The 26,829-nt window shown below is 40.2% G+C and overlaps 1 protein-coding gene across 1 annotated transcript; it reads left to right on the plus strand.

Annotated features, from left to right (window-relative positions):
• The first annotated feature begins 3,778 nt into the window (after nucleotides 1-3,778).
• On the plus strand, nucleotides 3,779-26,421 carry smad1 (SMAD family member 1). Its single transcript, XM_080879242.1, has 7 exons — nucleotides 3,779-3,927; nucleotides 17,414-17,972; nucleotides 21,217-21,480; nucleotides 21,573-21,689; nucleotides 23,520-23,741; nucleotides 23,965-24,221; nucleotides 24,811-26,421. The coding sequence occupies exons 2-7, from the start codon at nucleotides 17,573-17,575 to the stop codon at nucleotides 24,952-24,954; spliced, it is 1,404 nt and encodes a 467-aa protein (XP_080735368.1). The 5' UTR covers nucleotides 3,779-3,927; nucleotides 17,414-17,572; the 3' UTR covers nucleotides 24,955-26,421.
• The last annotated feature ends 408 nt before the right edge of the window (nucleotides 26,422-26,829 follow it).

Raw genomic sequence — 26,829 nt, forward strand, 5'->3', positions numbered from 1 at the left:
TGTTATTAAATTTATTGCTAATGCAATCATATGGCACACTGACTTCTAGGACATTTTAAATGGCACTCGCCATCAGAAAGGTTGCCTACCCCTGTTCTAAAGGTATCTATAAACCATAATGGAGGCTATGTTGTGGTTTGGGTCTGCATGTCAGCCAGTGGTGATCTTATCAACATTATGCAAATATGACCATATAAAAGTACTGTTAGATATTAACTCAACATTCAGCGCCGTCTTAAAACCACCTGGCTGACAATAGTGTCACTTTTCAGCATGAAAGTGATTCCAACCCCACTGTCAGTTAAGCAAAAGCATATCTCGATAGAAAAACACATAATGTCACACTATCAGTCATGGATTGGCCTCCCCGGAGCCTGGACCTGAACATTATTGAAGCATTGTGGGATCATCTTGACAGCAAACAGAACAAAAGGCAGACAACATCCAAAGAAGAGTTTTGAATGTCCTTTAAGCAGCCTGAAGAACTATTCCTGAAGAAAGCTTGTCTAAAAGAGTTCAGGGTACATTGAAAAATAAAGCTGGTCAAACCAAATATTGACACTTTTAAGTCAGGTTAAAAGTTTTTTTCCCCCTTACATACATTGTTATACTGTATTTTCATGTATGTTTGCCATTTTCACAGTAAAATATAAAGAAATAAGCGGTTGCTCGACATTTTTGCACAGTACTGTAGATTTTAACGAGCTAAATCTCCTTATCTAAACAATCACATGCAGCACAGTCGTTTCACTAGGCGGCAGACCCTTTCTCATAATGCCAACAAGTTTATTTAGGTTAATAAGTAAACCATATCGTTAGCTTCATAGCATAATTGCCTAAGTCATTTGACTAAGTCAATGACTTAGGCACTTATGCTATGAAGCTAACGATATGCTAAATATCAGCATAACAGACTTGGAGATAAATGACAAAAAAGTACTTCAATGAAAGTTGCTCTTTGCATTTATCTGCCCGCATCCTATTCTTATTCATCCATATTTATAGTCTCCATCTAAGGTGTCTGACCTCAAAGGAGCTCACAGTAGGTAAAATTCTCCTTCTCAGAGTCAGTTAGAACAAAAGAAAACCTGACCACGACAATGCAGCAAACATTTACAAACTCTTATCACCTTTGTGCCTCTTGAACACCAGTGGAGACTGGCAGGTCCATTATACCACAACAAAAGGTTGGTTTGTTATCCGTGAAGTGGCCACTTCATGTCTCCAAACTGCTGTGAACAGAGATCAAAGTGTGTTTGATGTTTTCAGATGCATTTTAAACACAGCTAAACTGAAGCAAGACCATTCACGGGGTTTTCATGAACATATATATCTCCTCCATGTCTGGTGGTGGATTTAGATTCATGGTGTGTTTATTCGTGCAAATTCAGCAGACCTAAGGCTGAATTCACATGCATGACAATCAAGAGAACTGGGAAAGGGCTGACCCCTCTGTTGCTCTTTCCTCGTCTCCATCCGCGGTTGGTGTCCTGCTGTGTGATGGCTCCACAAGAGATATCGTCTAATTTAATCCACGCTGAGTCCTTGCCACTACAGAGCCAGTGTAAGAACAGGAAACCGCTCTGTTCAGAATATGCATGAGCACTGTACGTCTCACATAAAAGGAAAAAGCAAAGTGAGTTGCAGCCATTACAGTATCTACTGTCATCATTACAATGATGAGGAACCCTCTGTATAAACTTTTGGGTAGTTTCCTTGCCACTGATACAATAATAAGCACATAAGCATGGTAAATAAGCAACTGTAATTGATTTGTATTTTTATTGCTCACATAATCTTGTTTCCAGCGACTGCATGAGTGAATTTGTATGACCTGAAATGTAATTTGCTTCATGTTAGCCACCGCTCCAGAAATGCAAGTATTTGCATTTTTGCTGTATAAAAAAGAAGATGGCCGATACTCGTCTGTTAAATAATTAAATTAAACCCTGTCTTAGCTGTCAGTTTTGTAGCTCTGGAGTACTGGAGTTGTCTGTAATAGAGCATAAAACCTGTAAACTTGAAATGTGTTCTTTACATTGTTCATTTGTTTCTTTTTGTTAAGGTCGCTTGTCGAGGTGGAGATCCATTTGACCACATTAAGCTGTCTGGGAAGCTTGTAACAATGACTAATATTTTATGAGCTGAGCTGTCATGTGTAACAAAGTGGAATTGTTTCCACTTTTTGTTTCCACTCTCAGAGATATTATGAAGCAAGGTACTTTGGTTCAGGGCCCGCTTTTCACCAGAGAGCAGAGCACTAGGAAGCAGCAGTGTAAAAATCTGAAAGCGTGATATGCGAATATAAAAGTTAAATTACCTTAATTGGAATATTAGAGGTTAAATTTTGCTCTTCTAATGAGATAAAATTCGATGAAGCCCCATAGAGTCTGTAAAAACTCAGTAGGCTTTTCTCCCTAATAGGACTATAAATGTATGAGGTCTAATGAATGTGCTGCTGCCCTGTGTGTGCGTGTGTGAGGGGAATCCTCTAGCAAATAAAACAAATTTTGGGGACCCTTCCTCCTATCCCTTCTCATTATCATCATCACGATCATCCTCGCCGTCCCTTCCTCCCTCCCTTACACCCCCCACCTCCACCCACCCTCCCCGCTCGCACTGTTTTCCCAGATTTATTCACGTGCGGCTCGCTCCCGCCTCGCTCAGACATTCTGTCGCCAGCGCCGTGACGTCACCTGCGCCAGAAGCCTCCTCCGCTCTGAACGTTTCCCTCCGCCTGTCTTCAAGATAATCTAGTCCTCCTCCCTCCTCCTTACTACACTTTTTAAAATATAATGAAAAAAACAACAACAAAAATCTAAGCCCGTTTTCTGCCAGTGTTAAGTATATTTAAGCCGTCATTGTATGTTTGAGCAAATTATTACACTAATAAGCCTGTGGTCACCCTTTGGACACTTTGTGGCGTTTTTCAACTTATATTTCACATTTTCGAGGATCTCTAATAACATCTACGAGCTCTGACTGTTTAAAAAAAGACTGTTTAAAGTTTACTTATCATTCAGATAAGATATCGCGCTTTTGTCGCTTTTGTGACTTATTCAGATCTGATCAGATAATGGGTTACTTCCCCTTGGCCCTCATGGTCAATTCAGAGTCTGCGGCACAAGTATGCACAGATTGGGCTCATTCGTGTGCAAGAAACTTTCATGTCCTCTGCAGCTGCTGTCCTGCAGGAAGGCTGTGTTTTCATGTGTCATCGTGCAGTACTCAGTGGGACCCTAAAAAGCGTGCATCAGTGTCTGAGGAGGTGGAGATGGTGGCGTGTATGAGCATGTTCCTGTGCTTACTGTGCTCTTGGGACACGTTTGTTCTCCTGGCTGAACTGTGGTTATCATGTCACAGTCAAAGCGAGAGGGGAAACCGAGAGGTAGGCTTGAAGTTCAGGAGTTCACAGAGAAACCACAGAGATGTGTCACTGAAAAACAGCCTCTCGGAAATATTACTGCTATAGATAAAAGCGAGCTTTTTCAAAATACTTCCCCATTTAGTCCCGATTGATGTCTGTTGTATTGGGGGAGCCAACAGAGTGGTAAAGATTAAAGACTTATTACTTAGACGTATTACTTAGAGACTCTCGTCCCGTCTCCCAAAAACCCCGACATTTCACCTATCTTAACAGACACGTTTTGCACTAAAGAAACCTCACACCTTTGCACTAAAACCGCACCGTTTCGCTATTACATAATCCACTTCCACGCTCTCGATGAAGATGTTAGATGTGCAAAAAGTAGGTCTGCCTCTTGCCGGTGGGGCCGCATCTCGCGGCGGTGTGATACTGGCGCTCGGGAGAGTGTGAGACGGCTCCGCGACTCACTGACGCCAGGCCAAGCAGACCCACAGTCAGGCGGCGAGAGCACACAGGAGGAGCCAGCGACACAGAAGCAGAAAGCTACAGAGGAAGAAAAGGTGCGGTAAAGTTTTTCTTTCTTCACAGATTTGTAAATGAAAGCTGCCTTTAACTGTTTTATTTCGGTAACCATAGTGTGCTCGACTCTTTTTTTTTTTTTAAAGGAAGTAGATCCCAGCGGTTATCCGCTCATCACTGTCAGTTGGCAGCTTCAAACTTTTTTCCCCTCTTTTTGCACACTCTTTATCGGACAGCAGTGGAAATTTAGCCTCAAAGTTGTAAATGTCTTGTACACATCTTTTACAAAAGGGGGGGAAAGTGGGTAACTTAAGGAATTTAGCAGCAAAGGTTTCGCAGAAATGTTGTAGAAGCGAAGCTTTTCGTCTAAAAGCTAAACTCCCTTTAATTCCCCTTAAATCGCCATAAAGAGTTCACCGGGACGAGGTCTTCCGTATTTAACTATGTAATCCATTTGCAGCTGGGAATGATGATTATTGTGCTATTTTTAAACTACCGCTTTTTCTTCTTTTTCTTTTTTTTTTTGCTTTGCTTTTTTTGGGTGGGGGGGGGCATGCATTATGCGGATAAACGGGTGGTCTTTCTGTGTCATATGTTGTTATTTTTCTTCATCAATTAGCTGTTTAGTCTGTAACATAAAAAAACAAATGGAAGAAATGGCCACCAGTCGCCCGAGGGCTTCATCTTGTTCTGTGTAGAAATTAGTTTACGGTGACATTGAACAGAAAAGGAGCCAAGCTTCTCCTCTTGAGAAGCAAGAAATTGGGGGTTTAGCAAGTGTTCTTTTCCCCGTGATAAACGACTGAAAATGCTTGATAAACTTATCAAGACTACTCTTTAAGTTTCTGATGATCACCTAATTAATTAGCTAAATCTCTTGATTTAAAACGTTACACACTTGAAATGTATCATATTTGGATGCCACTAAACGATATATCACTCTATAATCAGTAAACACGTATTACACCTTGCCATTTGAGGCTTTAAAAAAGTATATTGTTGTAGTGTTAATGTATGCAGACTTAACGTGGCTGTTCAGCTGGTGCACTTCAGAGGACAGTGTCCCCATGTGTTTACGAATTTCTGCCTGTGTGAGTGTGCATGTGAGGGAAGATTGCAGAGGGAGGCAGAGACCTACAACAACTAGAGCTAGCTCTCTTGACATTATTGAAGATGACATATCAGATTACTCAAAGGACAGGAATTTGTCCTTGTCTGTGATCGCATTCTCAGTATGTTGTGCTTTAACTTGTATTTACGCTTTTTTTCCAGCTTAAAAATAAGCATGAAGCCTCTTGAATGTGACTGTCATTATCAGAGGCTTTTATGAGCTTGATATCTGCATCAGTGAACGCAAAGCATGATATTTTCTATCATCCATTCACTATAACAGCTGCTGGTAACTAGTAAACTGCAAGGTCTCCATACGTTGCAGGTTTTCCTTTATGAGAGACTTAAACCAATATAAACTCTTTAGTTGACAGTTTTAGATAAGCACTGTTCTTCTTGGATAAATAGAAGAAGAAACATGACAGATTTAAACCTTAAGTCTTGTGTCCCTGTGTCACTGTATGGTTGGGATAACATGTCTGCTATGTGTTGGAGCGAAGTGTCCACCCTAACACAACACAAACCCAACGCTGAGTTCCGAACATGTTTGAAATAGCACCATGAAAACCCATGTGTTTGATAGTTATGTCTGCTGTGGTAGACTGACATGTCTGGGATGCAAAGAATCTGATCCCAGTTCAGTCTCGTCAGAGTCTGAACCATCCTGACACTTTTGGTGCAGGTTTCTAGAGTTTTCTGTATCAGCATTGGAAGGATGCTGAGCAGTGGATGTGTTGGTGACTTTTAGGAGCCCCTCAGGTCAATGCCATGACTGTGATTACTTCGGGGTTTGCTCTTAGACTGTTGTGTTGATTGGTTCTAGGTCTAGCTGTTCGGCGTTAATTCTAGGGCTGCTCATTTATAAAGTCATTTCTCACGATTGCCATAGTGGCTTCATTGAACTTAAAATTATTTTTAGAGAATGACAAAAGTATTGTAAGTGGGACTGAAAGCCAAATTGTTAGTGCAGCACAATAACTCTTGTTTTAAATATAGTTTGAAGCCAAAATTGTAATTAAAATTTGATTAATTGTACATGTCCACCTAATGTTGTTTGCAACCAACTGAAGTAGTTATTAGGGAGCCTGGAAAAACGAACTCATCATATTTTACAGCAGATATGTTACTTTATGTTAGCCACAAGGTGCACAATACAGTTATGCAAAGATATGCTGCTTTTGCAAGACTGTACAACAAGGAAAGTTTGACAGGTTAATTATATATATTTTTCATGTAAAATGTCCTGTTCTATATTTATTTATTTATTTATTTATTGCATAAAATTGCTAAACTGGGCAGCTTTTTTTGTTTGGCCGAGAGTCCAAAGATATTTAGCTTGCAATAATATGAAACTGATAATTGTAGGACATTTGACTAAGAAACTGGAACCAGAGATATTTTAGCTCTTTCTTTTCTTTTTCTTTTTTTTTTAACGACATGATTTAAATGACAAGTACTTTAAGTATTTTTCTTAGTACTAATGTTGATTTCTCAAAAGGATGTTAAAAATGACAGCTGGTCTCCTGTTTTAAAAGCGATTTGTTGGCTCATTAAAAAAAAAAAAATCCTAGCCTCGTTGTTAGAAATGGTATTCGTAAAGTAGCCTGTAGTGTATCCTTGTAGTGTCACGATTCACATAGTAATGCCCCTTGAAGGCTCTTGATGTTGAAGTACTAGCTGAAGAGACCAGATATGTGAGTGTTCTTCATATCTCTTCCTCCCCAAACACTCAGCCTGTCTTAGATCTCAGGCTTCACCATCACTCTCACTTTTTTCCTTCTGTCTCTGCATCATTCCTCCTTTCTTCCTCTCGCTTTATCTATCACTCTCTTCTTTCCTGCACTCCACGGTTTATAGCCAGTGACTCCATTGAGCGGGGGTTAATGGAGGCCCTATCCAGGACCCTGCTGATAAATAATGTAGCTTCTTTATAATGCTCCATCCCCAGGGAGGGTCCAGAGAGCATCATTACTGCCTGCTCATCCTACACAGCCCAGGCCTAAATTGATTAACAGACACTGGAGCAGTGCAAAATGATCCATGGGGCTAGTGTAGTGGCGAACAGCTCGCACCAGGTGGGTTAAAGCCTTCCCCTGTCAGTGTCGCATCATCCCACTCTGTGCTCCCATTAGCCTCAGTTTCTGTCCAGTGGGCTAACTGATGGCCATAACAAGCTACCGCTAACACAATAGTGAGAGAGCATTGCTCAGACTTGGCTATAGGTAATGTTTTTATGGAGCTGTTTAAATGATAGTATCCGTTTCCATTTTCATAGAGGAGAGAGCAACGGCCAAGGCCACTGCAGGCATCTTTCTTTAATGCCTGTGTCACAGATTAGAGATGATGCTCAAAGTTTGATGGTTACATAGAAATTTGAAGTATGGATCATGTGTGGATTGAGTTCATTTAATAATTTATTTGGTTAAAATGTGTTTGAAATATTAACCTGAATGTGAAATCCTATGACATTCTCCCCATCTGCTTGCTAAGTGATGATGTAACAATCCTATTTAATTTAATTTTTTTTTCCTGCATTGCATTAATTTGCGCTTAAAAACATTCCTGCAGCATGTTCCCAAATAAAGCCTGGTGGGTTCTCCATGTATGGCTTATTTACACAATAGTTGTAGTACAGATTATACTGTATGTTCTACTACTGTTTACACTCACCACTGCAATTTTGAATTGCAAAGTCAGGTTTGGTGTGACTTCTCCAACTGAAGTCAAACTTCAGGAGGCACTTCAGCTAAAAATTCATTTAATACTAATAATAATAATAATAATAATAATAATAATAATAATAATAATAATAATAATAATAATAATAATGAGATGAAGAAGAATCTGGAGATGTTCATTCTATCAGCAAAATGCCAGAGTTTTTGGATGAGATCTTTATTATAATATCAGTGACACACCTGTAAAGTTTTATTTGCACGTAGATAGGCACATGTATACTCACCAAATTACTCAACATCACCTATGTTATAGTTCCTGGTACAGTAGAGTTTTCCAGGACCACATAAAACCACACATACATGACAAAAACAATACCAGATATACTGTTGCTGCAGGTCATAAATACTTTTCAGACACTTATTTGGAAAGTTGGTTCACAGAAAGGCCGTTGTGTCATACAGGCATCCTAGTCCATACATAGATATAGGAGGAGGGGTGCATTGGCGCCTTTTTGTTTTGACTGCCTCACAGAAAACTCCAAACTAGCATTGTCCAAAGAAGAAACACAGTGCCATATCAGGGCCTTTAAATAAGCATGTGGTCAGGCTAGCAGTCGGATGTTATTGACTGCCAGGGCTGGAAATATCTCAGAGACATAGCCTCCATCTGCAGCTGAATGACAGTACAGGATTGTTAGGTTTGCTCCAGATGTTACTGTACAAAGCTTTGTGGAATCCTCCATCTGAAATGCATTAAAGTTAGTCTTTGTGCAGTTAGTCCTGAGCTTGTACTAATAGCACTGGTTGTTACTGAGAGACCATCAAAGACGCTCTGTGGCTGGATATGAATCAGAATAACTTCTTATATGTCTGGGTGGTGACCCTGACAGAAATAAGATGATGCTGATGTTTACCTTTTGAACAGTGTGGGGTTTTGTTTTTTGTTTTTGACACAGCATCCTCAGCTCTCGCGTAAATGTTTTAATTTTTTTGAAAATGTGCTCAGTCAGATTATCTTTAGACAAGGCCAGCATAGAGATATAGTGTATGTCAGCTTTTAGAGATTTTAATTTGTATTGATAGTTATGTGAACGGATGAGGTTATGCTACAACAGCAGCAGGCAGCCAGTAACAGCAAAGGTTTTTTTCCCATTTTTTTTTATTTCAGTTTTTTTAGACCAAGAGAAATGCGTCATACATTTTAGGTTTAAAACAAGCAAGACAAGTGTCAGAAGTTTGGTCATATGTATGTTCTTTTTACTTGGTGTTTGATTAACAAAACGTGTAGGGGTGGGGGTGGGGGGTGGGGGGGTGTAAATTAAGAGTTGGTTTTGATTACCGTATTTTCACGACCATAAGACGCACTGTACTAAAAGACGCAGTCTCAGTTATGTGTGCCATTACTGTATTTAACACACACATAAGGCGCACTGGATTATAGGGCGCATACAAGTACCGTATGCGTATTTAAAAATAAAGCGGGAGCAAACCTGAGTTCGGTACCTTACTCACATTTCTATTACCGGTAATCGTCATCATCAACAACACACAAGCATACAAGTGTGCGTATTTAAAAATAAAGCAGGAGCAAAACAAAGTTTGGTACTCACATTTTTATCATCAATCAAACCCATCGAAGTCCTCATCCTCTGTGTCTGAATTGAACAGCTGTGCTAAATCTCCATCAAACATGCCAAGTTCACTTTCTTCACTGTCAGAGTCACTTTCCGTGCCGTGCGGCTCCTCGGAAATGATGCCGGCTTTTGCCCAGCGGTTGGAGTTCCTTTGTCAGGCCTCCCGGAATGACAGCAAGCTCACAGTTCATTTGTTTCACTAGTTTTTTCACATCGGCTGTGAGATGGGCACGCATAGAGTCACAGATTAAGAGCGATGGTGATGCGTGGAAAAAACCACCTGGTCTCATACACCTCCCTCAGCCACTCTTTCATCATTTCCTCATCCATCCAGCCCTTTTCATTTGCCTTAATGATGATTCCTGCTGGAAACTTCTCTTTAGGCAAAGTCTTTCGCTTTAAAATCACCATAGGTGGCAGTTTCTGTCCATTAGCATGGCAGCCAAGCACAACAGTAAAAGAAGACTTTTCATACCCCGTTGTGCGTATCGCTACCGTGCCGGTCCCCTTCTTCTCCACAGTGTGACTCACCGGGATGTCAAAAGTGAGCGGGACCTCGTCCATGTTTGTGATGTGGCTGGGCTGGATGTTTTTGTCGCCGATGTGTTTGCTGCAGTAGGAGCGGAAGATGGCCAGCTTTTCCTTATAATCCGCTGGAAGTTGCTGCGCTACCGTAGTCCTGGTCCGGATGGAAAAATGGCACAGTTTCATAAAACGAAAGCACCAAGACGGACCTCCTTGGAAATGTTCAATGTTCATCTCTTCAGCTAGTGAAACTGCTTTTAGCCGAATGGTGACCGTCGAAACGCTTCTCCCACTCGTTCTTTGCTCGATGATCCACCGCTCAAGTCTTTCCTCCAACTTGGGCCACCTCGCCTTATGTCCGCGGAAACTCAGCTGCGTTTTCTTGACCTGCCGGAGCTTGTTTTCTAGCTTCCTCCATTTGCGAACCATCGATTCGTTAATCTTAAATTCTCTCACGGCTGCTCAATTTCCATGTTCCTCCGCATAGCTGATGGCCTTCAGTTTAAACTGTGCTTCATAAGCGTGTCTCTTTGCCATTTTCAGGGTTGTTAAAACAACGATGTTCCACATAATGCACATATGTGCGATTGTCCGGTATATACGATCAACGCCCACACTTCACCCTTTAGCGTTCTCATGGTGTTCTCTACTACGTCCTCCTTACAACACACAGGGCGCACTGCGCTACAGGGCGCGCCGTACTTTTTGAAGAAAATCTAAGACTTTTAAGTGCGCCTTATGGTCGTGAAAATACGGTATATTCAAATATAAACTATTTATAGAAACCTTTTTTTCTTCCTTTTCCTTTTTCTCTGATTTATTTTATTTATTATATCATTTATTATATTTACCTTAAGCAAGCCACTAGTTAATGTAGGGTGCAGTCGGTGTGGATTACTTAAAAGACCCCCAGGACAGTTGATGATGTCACCTTAATCTCATTTTGTAAGCAAAACAATTATTTGAATAAGTCAGGTTTTTTTTTTTTTTTTTTTTAAATACTGTTATTAGTAGTAGTAAGAATTTTAGCTGAATTCCCAAGTTTTGGTAAGAATTGTACTTGTCATTAGGGCTGCACGATTTTGCATAAAATGAGAATCATGATTTTTTGGCTTAGAATTGAGATCACGATTCTCTCACGATTTTCTTTTCCAGTATAAATATTTATTGCACTTATTAACTGCACATCAACTTCGTAACAGCTGAGACTGAACATAAAAACAATAAATAAACATAAAAACAACAAATGTCTCACGTTTTGTTGTTGCCGCAAAATGTTGTACTGCTTGAAATTCCGTGTCCACCGTTGCTCGACACTGCGTGTATAGAGCAGGTAGTGCAGCAATAGAAAAATAGTTGCGGGACGGCACTGTGTAGCGTTTGTCTAGGGGTGTTGATCATTTTCCTAAATCCCTCGTTTTGCACAGTGTTGATGGGAGCCATATCTTTGGTCAGGTGATAAGTAATAGCCTCCGTAATTTCTTTGTGCCTGCGGGAGATCGACGGGTATGGGGAAGCGCTGTATAAGGTTCCCGTTATTAATGTTTGGGTGGTTGACCGGGACGGATTTTCTCCTGTCACTTTCTCGTCATCCCTGACGTGCTCTCCGTTGTTTTTTCCCTGCTAATTTTAGCATCACACGGCACAGCTTCTGTATCACATGGTATAAGGCTCCGCCCTTGTCATTTGTTGAGTAGGAAGAGTGAGCGCTTGTTTTTATGCAGATTACGTCCCGGATCAAAATGCGGTACAATCGTCGTCGTCTTTTTTTTTTTTTTTTTTTTTTTTTTTTTTTTTTTTTTTAAATCGTTGTCATTTGGAAATGAGATTGCACATAAGTATGAATCGAGATCGCGATTTTCTAACGATTAATCGTGCAGCCCTACTTGTCATTGTATATATTTTTTTTATTGTCATTTTAATTTCTTTTTAAAATAATTTTTTCATTTTCATGTTTGCATGCAAGGAGGGAGGGCTACTGGGGCTAGTCCTGCCAATGTTAGCCACACAGAAAACTAGTCTGACATTGACAGTGACATTTAACCTAATTTTAGTAGTATAATTTGTTTTGGGATTTTTTTTAAAGGTGGTAGTTTTATTCTGTGTGTAATTATTATCAAGGCAACATTAGCAAAGGCACAAGACCCGCAGAAAAACTTTCGATAGATGAGTATATTCAATATATTGCCCACCCCTAGCTACCAGTGTACATTAAATTATAGTCAGTTATTTGTTTGTTTTTCCTTGTTTAAAAAAACAAGTAAAATAGTAACTAGGATTATTACTAGTTATAATTTGGTGGTATTTTTCAGGGGCAGAAGTTCAGAATAGTTATGAAAATACAGGTATCCGTAGAATTTACTAAAACCTTAAATGCCAAAGCCTCCTGATGCTTGTTGTGTTAATAAAGTTGACCCCCTTGACAAAACTAAGATATTGTGAGTACACAATGCCATCCACTTTATTCAAATGTTAATTTTAATTACCTAAAAAAAATTCACACCTAGTTTTTGCTTTTATGTAACTGTAACAGTCTTGGTATTAATACGTGTTCCTCATAAATAGAAGAGTTAGTTTGCAAATGAAATTAGGGGTAACATGACAGAAATCTAATTTGACTTCAGTGAGAAGAGAGGCCACACCCAAGGATTTTCTTTTACCCCTCCTTAACTGTTTCACTACAATGAAAAGATGTTCATTGTGAAAGAGCCTGAGGGGAAAAAACGAGTCAGGGATGGTCAATTCAGGAAACATTTTTTGTTTTCCATCCTGCACCTGTGGAAAAGGCTGCAAGTCTCAGCAGAAGGAAGTGATGTCACTGTTGTTCAGGCGATGACACATAAGAAGATAAAACTCCACAGCTTGTTTCCTGTTTCTGTTAAGGTGGCGAGTCTTTTGTCAATATAAAGGTGTAGTTTTCCCACCATATGCCCCGTCCTTTCAATGATTGTAGCTTTGTATTACTTTTTAGATGAGCCAATTATATTCAAGTTAATTTTAGTTGTAACTTGCAGCTTTCCAGTCAGTGTGGTTGGCAGTAGTAAGTGTCCACGGCCTCCACAACACATGCACACAAACACACACACTTTGTAAATAGCATCTGTTCGTATCAAACGTCCCAGCCCAGATGCCAGTATGAGGTAGCTTACATAGGCAGTAGTTGTCAAAGATAGAAATCACTATTCATCCCATAATCTGAAGGGCCAGGAATAACTACAGAGCAGTCTTAATGATGTATTTGTTCCTGCTCTTAGGAAATCCAATATACTGCAGGCTTTACTGTCAGAGTGATGCACACTCGCCCACGATCGGTTACAGATAAACGCTGGTGGATTCCTGACACGCTGTTTATTTGATTCAAGGATCACATTTGAACATTCATCCTCAGCCAAACCTCAACCATAACTCTGTTTTATCTGCCTAATTGCATTCAGGCATAACTTGAAAAGAAGGTGGAACGAGGAGTGCTGAATGTGCTCTTGTTTTCCCTTTCAAAAGCCAAAATGTGTGTACCTTCTGACTACTGAATTGCTCCCGTGGGACCCCAGTGAATAGGCACATTTATACTGGGGTTCACATGCACTTCCTTTTTATTGTCCTACACATGGCCAGATTCCTGCCCAGAACCGGTGTGCAGTGTTAAAGCTTTTTTTGATTGCTCGCCTCAGCAGGTTACTCATTAGAGGTTTCCTTCCTCTGAAATCTGAAAGACAGCCTTTTAAAACTCATATTGGATTTCAGAGGTGGGACCAAGTCATTGTTTTGCAAGTCTCAAGTAAGTCTCAAGTCTTTATCCTCAAGTCTCAAGTCAAGTCTCAAGTAATGTCAGGCAAGTCAGAGTCGAGTCTCAAGTCACTGGTGTAAAAGTCCGAGTCAAGTCACAAGTCTGAAACTTTGAATTTCAAGTCCTTTCGAGTCATTCAAAAAAACGAAAAAAAGCATGTTGCAGTTATATGCTAAATGTAAATATTAGACCATGTAATTTTTAAATCTGTGTTTTTCTCAACACATGACAAAATAGTGAACTTAGAAAATATACACAAATTGTGAAATTGCACCTCTTTAAAATGCAGCTCAATTAAACCTAGCTCCAAGAATAATTTTCACCGACAGTTCTGAGATAAGCTGCATGTTATTCTTGGATGCGCTTGTAGGACTGGCTTTAAAATCGCATGACAAAAATATCATACACATTAAAAAAAAACTGCATCACCAACGTAGCCTGGATAACATTTGCTAGTTAGATGAAGTCAGCTATCTCATCGTAGCATATTTATATGCATATTTATAATCATACGGTTCTTGGAGTGAGTGCATACACTCATGAAGTTTAGTAACTTCAGGTCACTGCAACAAGCCCAGGTACAGTTTACCGACGGATGGGTGCAGGACCTTGAAATGCACCGTGTAGAACGAAAGACCATCGTACGTATCATAAGTTTACCAGTCTCACAAACTGTCGTCATAAATACACATTCCTTAACCGTTTATTAATAGGACCTTTGAGCTCAACGATAATTAATTAGTAGTGGAAATAATTTCTGGTAGCATCACAGAAATGTAGCAGTGACAACAATACTGTATGCTGTAATCGTACTGGACAATTAGTGATACAAAAAAACCCGTTTTATCCTGTGAATAAAAGTATGTTTTTGTCAATGTACCATAATAACAGAAGCGAAACGCAATATTGTGTCAGGACAATTCACTATTTATGCACAATAAATAAAGGAGCATAGCGCGACAATTTCTGTTCAGCGCCAGACTTGCTTGTAACCTATATCACCAATTATGTTAAGAAAAATGACGTATTAACTACTAAAAAACACTGACCTTCGTGTAAATGCTTGGAGCAGACTAACCTGTGAGCTGGAGTGTTCTGGGACGTTATATTTGGTCTTTGAATGGCTGCAATCCAGTCGCCTCTTTGTTACTTCGGAAACATGGCTCGAACAATTTCTCTTCAACGACGTAATCCGATAACAACCGATCTCTTTACCCGTCGGCTTCCCGTGGCTGTCATGCGACCGGCTATTGCAGTTAATAATACAACAGCTTCTTGCCATTTTTGTGTTTCTTTTTATCGCTGTATAACTGATTTCAATTGAAAGTCTGTGTGCGCTAGTACCTCTTGCCACGAGTTCCCAGAATCCTTTGCGGTTCTACCCGTGAATGACGTCACATTTTCAATCTCTATATAATATGCATGTTAAGTTTTATATTTGGGGTAAAATATCAAGTCTTTTCAAGTAAACCGGTTCAAGTCCAATTCAAGTCCCAAGTCATTGGTGTAAAAGTCCAAGTCAAGTCACAAGTCTTAGAACATTTTTTCAAGTCAAGTCTAAAGTCATAAAATTAATGACTCGAGTCTGACTCGAGTCCAAGTCATGTGACTCGAGTCCACACCTCTGTTGGATTTTATCAAGCACACACTATTTTACCTAGCAAGTTGTCTTTGCACTGTTGAATCATAAAATCTCATAGTATGTACACAATATGTTTAATCTTCTCTGAAAATTAAGCTGAGAAACAAGATGAGAATAAGAGATAAGAAAGAAAATAATTCTAAAAGCCTTGATCATATCGGTGTGAATCAATATGCTGTCATATTGCACTTCCACAGACACACAAACATTTATTTGTTTGGTTATCTAACAAGCACAGTCTCGATAGTCTCTGGGTAGGTCAGAGTAAAATATACAAATGGCCTTCAGAAAAGCAACATAATACACTAAAAACGCATGATAATAAGTTTACCTGGAAACCTGGAATTAAATAGTTTTTAATCTTTGATTTGCCAACCCCTGACTAGGGATGGGTACCGGTGTCGTTCTGACATAAACGGTAGTAACCAGACCGAAAAGCAGCGCACATTTCGGTGCTTTATTTCGGTGCTTTTTTTTTCCTGAGCTGTGATACACTTCTAGCCAATCATTTTACGTTTCCGAGGATAGTAGGCGGGCCCAGGTACGTACGTTCTGTTAGAGCAGAGCTACAGATTAAAAATGTCCAAGGCGAAGCGGTCAAAAGTCTGGCTGTACTTCACAGCAAAATATGCAAACTCAGCAGCCTGCAACAAGTGCTTTAAGCTGATACTGTGATACTGTCAAAGGAGGTAACTCCTCAAATCCGATGAAACACCTGGCGACGCATAGCGTTTTTTTTTAAAAGCCCAGAAATGCGCCGTATTTGATAGCTTGCTGCGAGACCTCACGCCGTGCAGATCTACTGCGGGTGGGTTGCCTGTTATGCAGCATCCCCCAAAAACCCGAAGAGTAGAGTCCTGGCCCCTAGCCCTGCCAGTGTAGCAGAAATGATGACGGATGATGATGGCAGCAGCAGCCGTTCTTCTCTGCGTGAGTAGCTTAATGTTGTTCGTGTGTAATTTACGTTGAGTAGACTAACCACGTTATTACATTAATGCATGTAAGGTGAACTAGCAAACATCATCATAGCTACATGCGGCTGTCTTCTTGTTTGATGGCAGATGCTCCCTTCACCCTGGCCAAAAAGGCTAAAATGACCAAAGAAAAAGTGGAAAACAGTTAAACATGAGAGGTTTTGGACAAAGTTTGTGTTTTTTCCATTGTTTAAGCACTGCTTCCAGCCAAGAGTGATACCATATATGCCCCATAGCTGCAGAAAAGGCTAACATTGTTATCTTTTTACAAAAAACAGCTGAACATGAGAGGTTTTTGGACCAATTTTGTGTTCTCCATTCTTTAAGCACCGTTTAAGCACCGGCACCGTTTCAAAAGTACCGATTTGGCACCGGTATCGGATAAAACCTAAACGATACCCATCCTTACCCCTGACTGCATTACATGATGCAGCTGTTTCTGTTGAAGTTGCACACTTTAAATAAAGTTCTTGACTAAATATGACCTTCATGTTTGTTTGGGAAAAAGTGTATTTAGTAGTCGATGAGTCTAATCACGAAAGTAATTGACATTAATTTCAAAATCTGATTTTGTTTGAAAATATTTAATATAATTTTAATATTGACAGAACTTGCTGGCTTTTACCTCTCTGATATATGGATATTCTTTAATTTCTGCTATTATTGACTGAATATAATCATTTGTTCCACAAAGATTTAGGCAGCACTATAATGTAATAAAATACCTTCTCCAGGTGTTTTGCCATATTGCACGGCTGCTTCTCTCTGTGGGATGTGCTAACTTTGCACATATAAGAAGTGTTCTCCTGTAAATGACATCAGTAATTGGTGGTAATGTGACAAGACAGGACAGGAAGCTATTGGGAGAATGTCTGGTTAGGGCTGATGATCAGAGGAGGGTGTCCTCTGTGACTCTCCAGCTCTTTTCCCAGAACCCATGACTGATATGACCAGACCAGCTGTATGGGTGAAATCATTGCTTGCTTCATTGCTTACACGAGCAGGTCTGTTAGTGCCGTTAAAGAGGAGGAGGAGATTTATGTTCATGTTTTGTAGTTGCAGCAGCTTTGTGAAACGGGCAGGCAGTGACGTGTACATCTTTTTGTGAAGGACTTTAACTTACACTTATGTAAGTTATGCTTATACTTCTTAACTCACACTTCTTTTTATTTTTTTCTAGTGACTCTGAAGAGGACCTTGTCTTGCATCTTGGAAGCCAAGGATTTTAACATAAGAAAACAAACAAATAATATTTAAATCTTTGTGTTCAGAGACTGGACAGTGTCCAACGACTGGTTGCGCTTCCTTTAGGAGTGGGGAGGAGGGCGGCTTGGCCAACATGAATGTCACTTCGCTCTTCTCCTTCACCAGCCCAGCCGTGAAACGGCTGCTGGGTTGGAAGCAGGGAGATGAGGAAGAGAAATGGGCAGAAAAGGCAGTGGATGCTCTGGTTAAGAAACTGAAAAAGAAAAAGGGAGCCATGGAGGAGCTGGAGCGGGCTCTCAGCTGCCCGGGTCAGCCCAGTAACTGTGTGACAATCCCCCGCTCACTGGATGGACGGCTGCAGGTGTCTCACAGGAAAGGCCTGCCCCACGTCATCTATTGTCGGGTGTGGCGCTGGCCTGACTTGCAGTCCCACCATGAGCTGAAAGCGCTGGAATGCTGCGAGTACCCCTTTGGCTCCAAACAGAAGGATGTGTGCATCAATCCCTACCACTACAAACGAGTGGACAGTCCAGGTGAGTGAAATCCCGAGGTAACTTGAACGGCATGCCTCTACACTGACCTTAATACCTGTTTAAGATGTGCAGACTCTTTGACAGTGTTGTTATAAATTTTACATTTCACTCTTAAAGGTACTCAAAACTCGGATACTTTGCAATTTAAGTATAGATGACGGCATGAGTCAAGGTAGAGGAATTGCTTTCATGAGAGAAAAGATTGAAAGTATAATACAAGTATTCTAACTGTAAAATGAACAAAAAATCTACACATTTTTAAATTCAAGGACACTTGGGCCTAGTGGTTTGGATTAATGGTGATTTCCTGGTTTGGTTTTCCTGGCCATCTCATATTTATCATGACAAAATAACTATTTAAAACTTTTAGGATCCTCAAGTTTCTATATTTTCCTTTCATCAGTTCCTTTAATCAGTTCTGTATATTTTTTGTATGTTGTTTTAGTTACCTTCCTGTTTTCTGACAGATTTTGTCCCTAACCAGAATATCCACACAACTTTTTATTTACATGGATGATCATAGAGAGATGACATTTTTTTAAATTATTATTATTATTATTATTATTATTATTAAGGAGAAGTTCAGGAGGCTGGCCACATGGAAAGCGACAGGGCACACACAATTAGATTTAACATATATATATATATATATATATAGTAAAAAAAACCCAAAACAATAAAAATGACTTTACAAAGAATAAAAATAAAGATCTCAGGTAAAAAAAAATAAACTCAGGATAATGTCTTTTTGTACTACCCGAGTTTGAGTTATTTCCTTGCCTAGGTTTGTCCACTGCTTTGGGGTTCTACCTGCAAAAATAAGACAAATCAAACACAAACTGGCCTTTTACTAAACACAAAATGAAAGTCAGCCGACAAGATAAAAACAGCTGTCTGCATGGTGCTGTGTGGGTGTGTATGTATGTAGCAGAAAATTCCATCTGGGCAGAATGAGGGCTTTGTTTTGGGCATGCTCAGTACTGCAGGTTCTACTTTTTTTTTTTTTTTTTTTCCTCCTTTATCTTGAACACATGTAGACATACAGGCAGACACACTCTCAAACTTGGACGCATGTCACAAAAATTAGAACGCACACGCACACACACGTATGACTGCAGGCAGTTTCTCCGACGATGGCTGGAACAGGAAGATACTTAGTCTCTCACAATAGGAGGAAAGAGTTATTGGCTGCCATACAGACACTTTGTTTTCACAGCGGGTGGAAGAAAGGGCTAAGGTGATTTAACCCCACAGCACCTGTCTGGCCACACGACTCCCCCCCACAACAAACACCACAACACACCCTATTTTTCCTCTATTAACCCAGCCCACCTACTCAAACACATCCTGCCAATTTCCCTTCAACCTTATACATAAAAGCACAGCTGTCTGACTGCTCCACAAATAGCCTGTAAAATAAACATTTATTTATATATTGATCCATTGGCCTATTGCAGCACATTCAGGCTACCTGCAGGAATATAGACAGCAACCCGAGTCTCATCTAAAGTTTCACCACTAGCTTTATTTATCTGCAGAGGTATTTATAGACACAAGTGGAGTGTATATCTGTGGTTTCTACTGCACCTGAACAGCCTTCAGCCAGGATATTTACCCCAAGTGATGAATTCCACAAGAACAGCTTGCTTCAAAATGTCTTTTTAGTGCAGAAACCTGAGAGTCTGGGCCAATACTGCTGGCTAAGACTTACTGCCTGGAAGCTGACATTTGAAATGCGTAGCGACATCTGTGCGCAGAATGTTGAGTCATGGAAAGTGCCAGAAACAGATTTCCTTTGTTGTGCTGGCATCAAATAACTTATTGAGTTCAGATGTATCTTTTTCTACGTGGGTAGAGCTTGATATGATGAGCACTTAAAGTAATTATCTTTCTTTGTTTTTGTTTTTTTGTTTTTTAAGATTGGGATTAATGAAGAATTTACCTCAGTGGGTAATTGTGGTGTTAGATAAATCATAACCTCGCTCCTTCTTACCTTTCTGACCTGTTAACCACCACTTGTTCTGCCCGTTCACTTCGTTCTTCTTCTTTTATCCAGCTTACTGTACCTTCCTTCCGCCTCACCACCATGGGAGGCAGAGCTTTCAGCTGCTCTGCTCCCAGGCTGTGGAACTCTCTGCCCCCAGAAATAAGAAATATTGGTTCTCTCCCCCAGTTTAAATCCCAACTCAAAACTCATCTGTTCAAATCTGCATATTCACTGTGAATCCACTGTTTGTTCATTTTATCTTGTGCTTTTATTTTATTGTTCTTATTTTGCCATTGTTTTACTAAGTGTTTTATCTTATTGTAAAGTGTCCTTGGGTGACTTGAAAGGCGCTCATAAATAAAATTTATTATCATTATTATTATTATTATTATTATTATTATTATCAGCAAAAAAAAAAGACAAAGCATACGTGCATTTCAACATAAATATGTTTTGGAACATCAGAAAATAAACTAAAATAATTTGCCACATGCTTGTTTAATTGTCCCAGGAATTTTGTAAGAAATAAAAACATTTTTTAGACATAAGCTACATCTACAAGTTACCTTATGAATGTTCTTACGCTACGGTTATGTTAGCCAATTGATCTTTGAGCAGTTCTGCACCAAAATGAAGCCTGTACAAAATATTTACCATTGCTTTACCTTGTACATTGTTCTTGGATCACGGTGATGGATTATTTGTAGCCGTTTGTTGCTGGGTTTCAAAAATAGTGGGTTTGATTCTTGTAAAGGAGTCTCTCTCAGGGCTCATCCCATGACTTTACCCTAGCCAATCATTGGCAAGCAGCCTGACGCCACATTTTCTGCTCAACTCGGCTCTCTTGGAACCTTGGTCGAGTAGATATTGAAAAAGCAGTCAAAGGCACTTCTAAATTTGTTTGTACGAGTAAATTGATTTGTGCATGAAAGGTTTGTAAGTACGATTTATGTACTCATTTGTGTTTACATACTGTTAGTAAATGAGGCTGAATGACTGCTGTCGCAGCTGTTTTGGCTGGCAGATTTTACATCTCCCAGTTTATATCAATATGTCATTTTCATCCACCTCTGATCTGAAGCATGGGAAAAAAAAAATCTCCTACCTTCTTTATAGATGATTAACTATGGGGGGGATTGTAATTTGCAAGAGCTTTAGTGTCACATAATACGACTTTCTAACGGGTGGAGGGAGTCCAATTTAACTCGACTCGGTATATTCTCTCTGAACACCATTTGTTTGTTTCTTCCTCTACAGTGCTGCCACCTGTCTTGGTACCAAGGAACAGCGAGTTTAATGCCAAGCATACGATGTTGCCTCGCTTTCGCAACCCCTTACAACAGAACGAGCCACACATGCCCCAAAATGCCACCTTCCCAGAATCCTTTGGTCAGGCAAACACCTTGCCTTTCCCACATTCACCTGGGAACAGTTACCCAAACTCACCTGGAAGTGGCAGCAGCGTCACCTTTCCTCATTCACCATCTAGCTCTGACCCCGGCAGTCCATTCCAGATGCCAGGTAGTAATTATTCTTCTGTTTTCTTTCTTCTCCTACACTTTTCCTCCACTTTAAAGCTCACTTGACTTTGCTCTGTCTCCTTCCTCATGCAGAGACTCCCCCTCCTGCCTACATGCCCCCAGAGGAGCAGATGAGCCAGGATTGCCCTCAGCCAATGGACACCAACCTCATGGCTCCACCATTGCCCCTGGAGAGTAACAACCGGGCAGGTAACCATGGTAGTTACTGTCTTGCTGGCGCGCGCACACACACACACACACACACACACACACACACACACACACACACACACACACACACACACACACACACACACACACACACACACGTTTTGTGTGATATCTGCAAAACACTGTCTGTACCTGCTCACCTTTTTTCTTTATACCTCTTTTTTTTGGGGGGGGGGTCACATGGAAATGCACAAAGTGAGAGGAAAACTTCAGTGAGGCCACTGTTCTTTATCCTGTCAGATAAAACGGCGTGTGGGCAGGGCATGCTAGTTTACAGTAGGCTTTGTCTGTGGGTGCAAGCTCAAGGGAAGCTCAAAGCCTCAGCAAATTAAGACAGGCCTCAAAGCCGTTTTATGGGGACTATAAAAGCTTAGGCTTATGTCATCTTTGCGGCGGGTAATAACTTAAAACTTGTTAACGATAAGGTTCACTAATTGCCTCCTACTTTTAAATCTAAAATGCGGTGCAGTAATTGCTGCTATCTTGACTTTGTGTTGTATACTTTATTGTGCTAGACAGACAGCAACTGAGCACTGCATTCATAAATGCGTAACAGACTAAGCAGTGGACATGTATTGGACTCCAAAGCCCTTTGATTCAGATTTTATATCTTATAGCAGTAATCATTTCAATCAGTAATCCAAAGACCTGGATTACAGCTGTAAAGAAGTTTGATGGTAGATGATGAGAGGTTTTAAATAAACCTTCAGACTACCCAAATATAGAGGGAACAAAGGTAAATTGTAGGGATTATGCGCTACTAGTCAACTAATTGTTGCTATTGTCACTAGTCTGTACCAAATCTACTAGTTTAATCTGTTTTAAATTTTAATTGATACCCAATCCTGGTCCTTATGACTCGACTCAAGATAAGTGGAAGAAAATGGATAATTTAGTGTTTTCTCATTTTAAATTTTAACTTTTAATGATGTGGTTGTCATGAATTTTCGAATAGTGTGCATCATTCATAATGCACGGCACAATGCAACACACTGGTCTAGACCACTGGTCTAAGATATCAGCTGATGTGATCAGGTGATACTCTGGGACTGAACTTGATTTTGACCCTTTTTTTAAAAAAATATTTACTGTTTAGAGTTAAACTCGTAAATGGCTGCACTCTGCAGTTATCTGCTGGTGCAAACGCTGATAAAGCTCTGACTGCTGCCGGAACTTTTGTGTCATTAAAGCTTAGAGATTCTGCCCATGCATGCTGACAGCAGAGCTGTTAAAAGTATTCCTGGCAGTTGGAGTTTGGGGATTTTTTTCCAGTTCTCTTCCACAAGCTGCATCCTGTACAGGGGAGCAGGTTTCTATTGTAGGCCAGTTCTGGGAAAAGGACAGACAAAACACACCTGCTAGCCAGTGCCACGCTACAGAGGAAGTTTGGGAGAAGTATGCGCTTAAATAAACATGATTTATTCCCCTTACAGAGAGAGGGTGAGGCCAGCTGGCACCAGCTTACCCTGAGATACCAGGCTCAGCGAGCATGCTCACGTCCCGTCTTTTGACTGTTTGCCTGCTCAATAAACCCTGGCATGCAGACCACAGTTGGCCTTGACACTTTAGAATACACTGATTTGGGTCAGAATAAATGTATGGAAATGTGCTTGTTTATTTATGGTTATAGGCAACATGGAATAATTTGAATGAAAGAAGAGTCTGAAAGAATTTGATTAAATATTTGGTTTCCTGTCATCAGCTTCTCTGCACACGACTCTTAAATGCCCCTCACAATTGTGCCTGGTGTGAAGCATGTACCGTGTACTCTACTCACTCTAGTGACTTGTTAATGTGTTTCCTGTGCAGATGTGCAGCCTGTGGCCTATGAAGAACCCAAGCACTGGTGCTCTATTGTTTACTACGAGCTCAATAATCGTGTTGGAGAGGCCTTCCAGGCTTCCTCCACCAGTGTGCTCGTCGATGGCTTCACAGATCCCTCCAACAACCGCAACCGATTCTGCCTCGGCCTGCTCTCAAACGTCAACCGCAACTCTACTATTGAGAATACCAGGAGGCACATTGGCAAAGGTACAACATGGAAAACCTGTCGGTGACCAAAATGAAGCAATTGTCGCCAGACTAGCCTAAATCAATTCATGTTGTCAGCAGGAACTGAGATGTGGCGTAAAACGCAACGACAGATTGACTAAACATTCCAGTCTGTTGATTTCAGGTTGACCACACGGATGTTTGTCTTCTTTTGATAAAAGAGACTCATCCACCCTGTTAATACTGTACTACTCTCTATTAGGCGTCCATCTGTATTACGTTGGAGGGGAGGTGTATGCAGAATGTCTGAGTGACAGCAGTATCTTCGTCCAGAGTCGTAACTGCAATTATCATCACGGCTTCCATCCCACGACTGTTTGCAAGATTCCCAGCGGCTGCAGCCTAAAGATTTTCAACAACCAGGAGTTCGCTGAGCTGCTGGCTCAGTCCGTCAACCACGGCTTTGAGGCCGTTTATGAGCTCACCAAGATGTGCACTATCCGCATGAGCTTTGTTAAGGTAGTCTGGTTTGAATTTTCCTTCTAAAAAATTAACGTTTTTGGACGATAGATGTTTAGCTGCTTTTAATCAGTTTTTACCTTTTAAAAAAGGTTTATATGGCTCAGCAGTTGTACAAACAGCTGAGCAGCCACACACACAGTATTTGTTTGATGCTGTGTAACATAATTACAGTTAAGCATGTAACTATGTGCCTGTCTCTATTTTGTGGTTACGCTGTATAATTTTACATTGTTATAAATTAAATTCTCATAAAACTACAATAAATGCACATTAATGTTTACAGATAATCTGTAATTTTAATGTCAGCTGATGGTCTTTCACAGCTGACAGGAGATTTATTATACCATGAAATTTCAGTCAAGCCACACTTAAACTGTGCCCTGTTTTTAAAACTCTGCATTGGAGGGGTTTTTTTTTTTTTTTGGTTTTTTTTTTTTTTTTAAAGGCACTTTTTTAAGCTGAAAATTAATTTAAAGTGGTAAAATATCTGGAATGAGACAGTCCAAAAATAATTAGCATTTTCCATTTTCTTTTAAATCACCACCAAATTGTAAGAAAATAAAACCCGTGTTTTTGTGCTTTTCAGGGCTGGGGTGCAGAGTACCACCGCCAAGATGTGACCAGCACACCCTGCTGGATTGAGATTCACCTGCACGGCCCCCTGCAGTGGTTGGATAAGGTGCTGACTCAGATGGGCTCCCCTCACAACCCCATATCCTCCGTCTCCTAGGCTTCACTGTGCTCGGCACTGTGGCTGTGCATATCCCAGCATTTTGATTTAAGTAGCAGGAACAGGGGTTAGCTGGTGCCAGACTGGTTTGTGTTTTTGTCAGACTGAAGTTTTGACTGAAACACAAACTGATCCGGGACTTTGAGGTTAGGCGGGTTGTTAAATGGGTTTGTTCTCTACTTGAAGGATGTCTGAATTGGGCACATTTACAGACTGGGAGAGGAGTTAGCAAGGTGAGCGTGATGCAACTGGAAGATACTTGATCTCTGTGACCAACTGTAATAATTAGACCATCATACTCATATTGATGCAAGTATCCTCTTTGATCTTGCTCCCGCAACATTTTTTTTTCCATCTTTCTACTATTCTGACTCATAACTAGTTTGCATCTAATTCTTCCCTCGGAAATCCTGATATACACATGTAGTCACAATAATTATGGGACATTCCAGGTCACCGAAATGCAGTTGGTTTCTGTTTTCTGTCCAACTGCAGTCAGGTTGGCATGAAATGTGCTTCTGAAATGTAAACTGTTAGCAGGAAAATTTTCATCTCCCGATATGTAAAGAAGTGTGCCGGGTTGTCAAAATGTTTCTTAGATTATAATAAGTGAGAGCAGTTAAAGTTATCTGTATAACAGCAACATAAAATCCACTATTACAAGTAGAAGAATAATATGAGGGCAAAATTTAGGGCCATTTGAGCATTTAGTGTAGGATTTAGTGTGGTGCATGGCACTCAAAGGGCATTTCAGACATAAACAGTTTAAAGTGTTGCTCATCTTGTGTTTCAAATGAATTTTAAGAGGAAAAAACGGATAGTGTTTAGATATATTCACTATTAGATTATGTGCTGTGCAGTCTGGTTTTCAAAGCCTAGTTTGGTTAGTGTAGTGTTACACATTTAAGACTGGTAGCTGAACATGAAATGAAGCGGAGGCAAACACAAGTACAGTGTAGTTTGTCCCCTGCTGTATTCTCTGCAGCTGAATCTGATGTGTCATGCAGAGTCGAGTCGCATTGAGGACATTAATATTTCAGTGACTGCGCCTCATCATCTTATTACATTGAGCAAAACGTGTTAAATGACTGTTATGGGAAAAAGTTGAGTATTCAGATTTTAATCATGACTGAGAAAAAGGGTGTCAGCTACTGACTTCCCCAAATCATTTTCTTTTAATAAAATGCAGATTTTTGCCATTCAGTTATTTTTATGCTTTGAGCAATCCTGTTTGCTGTAAAACTATTGTACTCTTTACATTCTTTTTGTATTTTTTGAACATTTTTAGTTTTGTTTGCACTTTCACATGTTGCCTCTTTGTTTTGGTTTTATTTTGTTTTCGCTTCCTCTGTCTGGTTTGCTCAGTAAAAACTCCCAGAAAAGCAGTTTTATTCCATGAATATCAAGTCTCTACTGGAAGAGTCAATAAATTTGTTTCATTACTTGCAATATTTCTGTCTCTTTCATGACCACTGTCTTTGCATGTTTGTCTTTGTGTGACTTGGTTTAATTACAGGCCACCCATGCTAAGAAAATATGCATCATGTATTGTTGGGGACTTTCTGTGTGCGTGTGTGTGTTCAAGGTTCTTTATTTGTCACATGGATAGTTATACAAGTATAACACACAGTGAAATGTAGCCTGACATGCTCCTCGACATGTGCAAAAATGGGGGGGGGGGTAGAGGAAGATAGATAGATAGATAGACACACACACTGGGTGAATGTGCAGTAGTAGCAGCAAGCAGGTGAATTCTGTACATTAATATTAATAGACATCTGACTATTTTACAGGATAGACAATATAAACATATTTAAAATTAAAGGAATTTGGAATGTACATTGTGCCTGGGTTTAGAGTGTCTGGAAGAGTCCT

This window comes from Rhamphochromis sp. 'chilingali', assembly GCF_963969265.1.
Source record: "Rhamphochromis sp. 'chilingali' genome assembly, chromosome: 4".
Lineage (NCBI taxonomy): Eukaryota > Metazoa > Chordata > Actinopteri > Cichliformes > Cichlidae > Rhamphochromis > Rhamphochromis sp. 'chilingali'.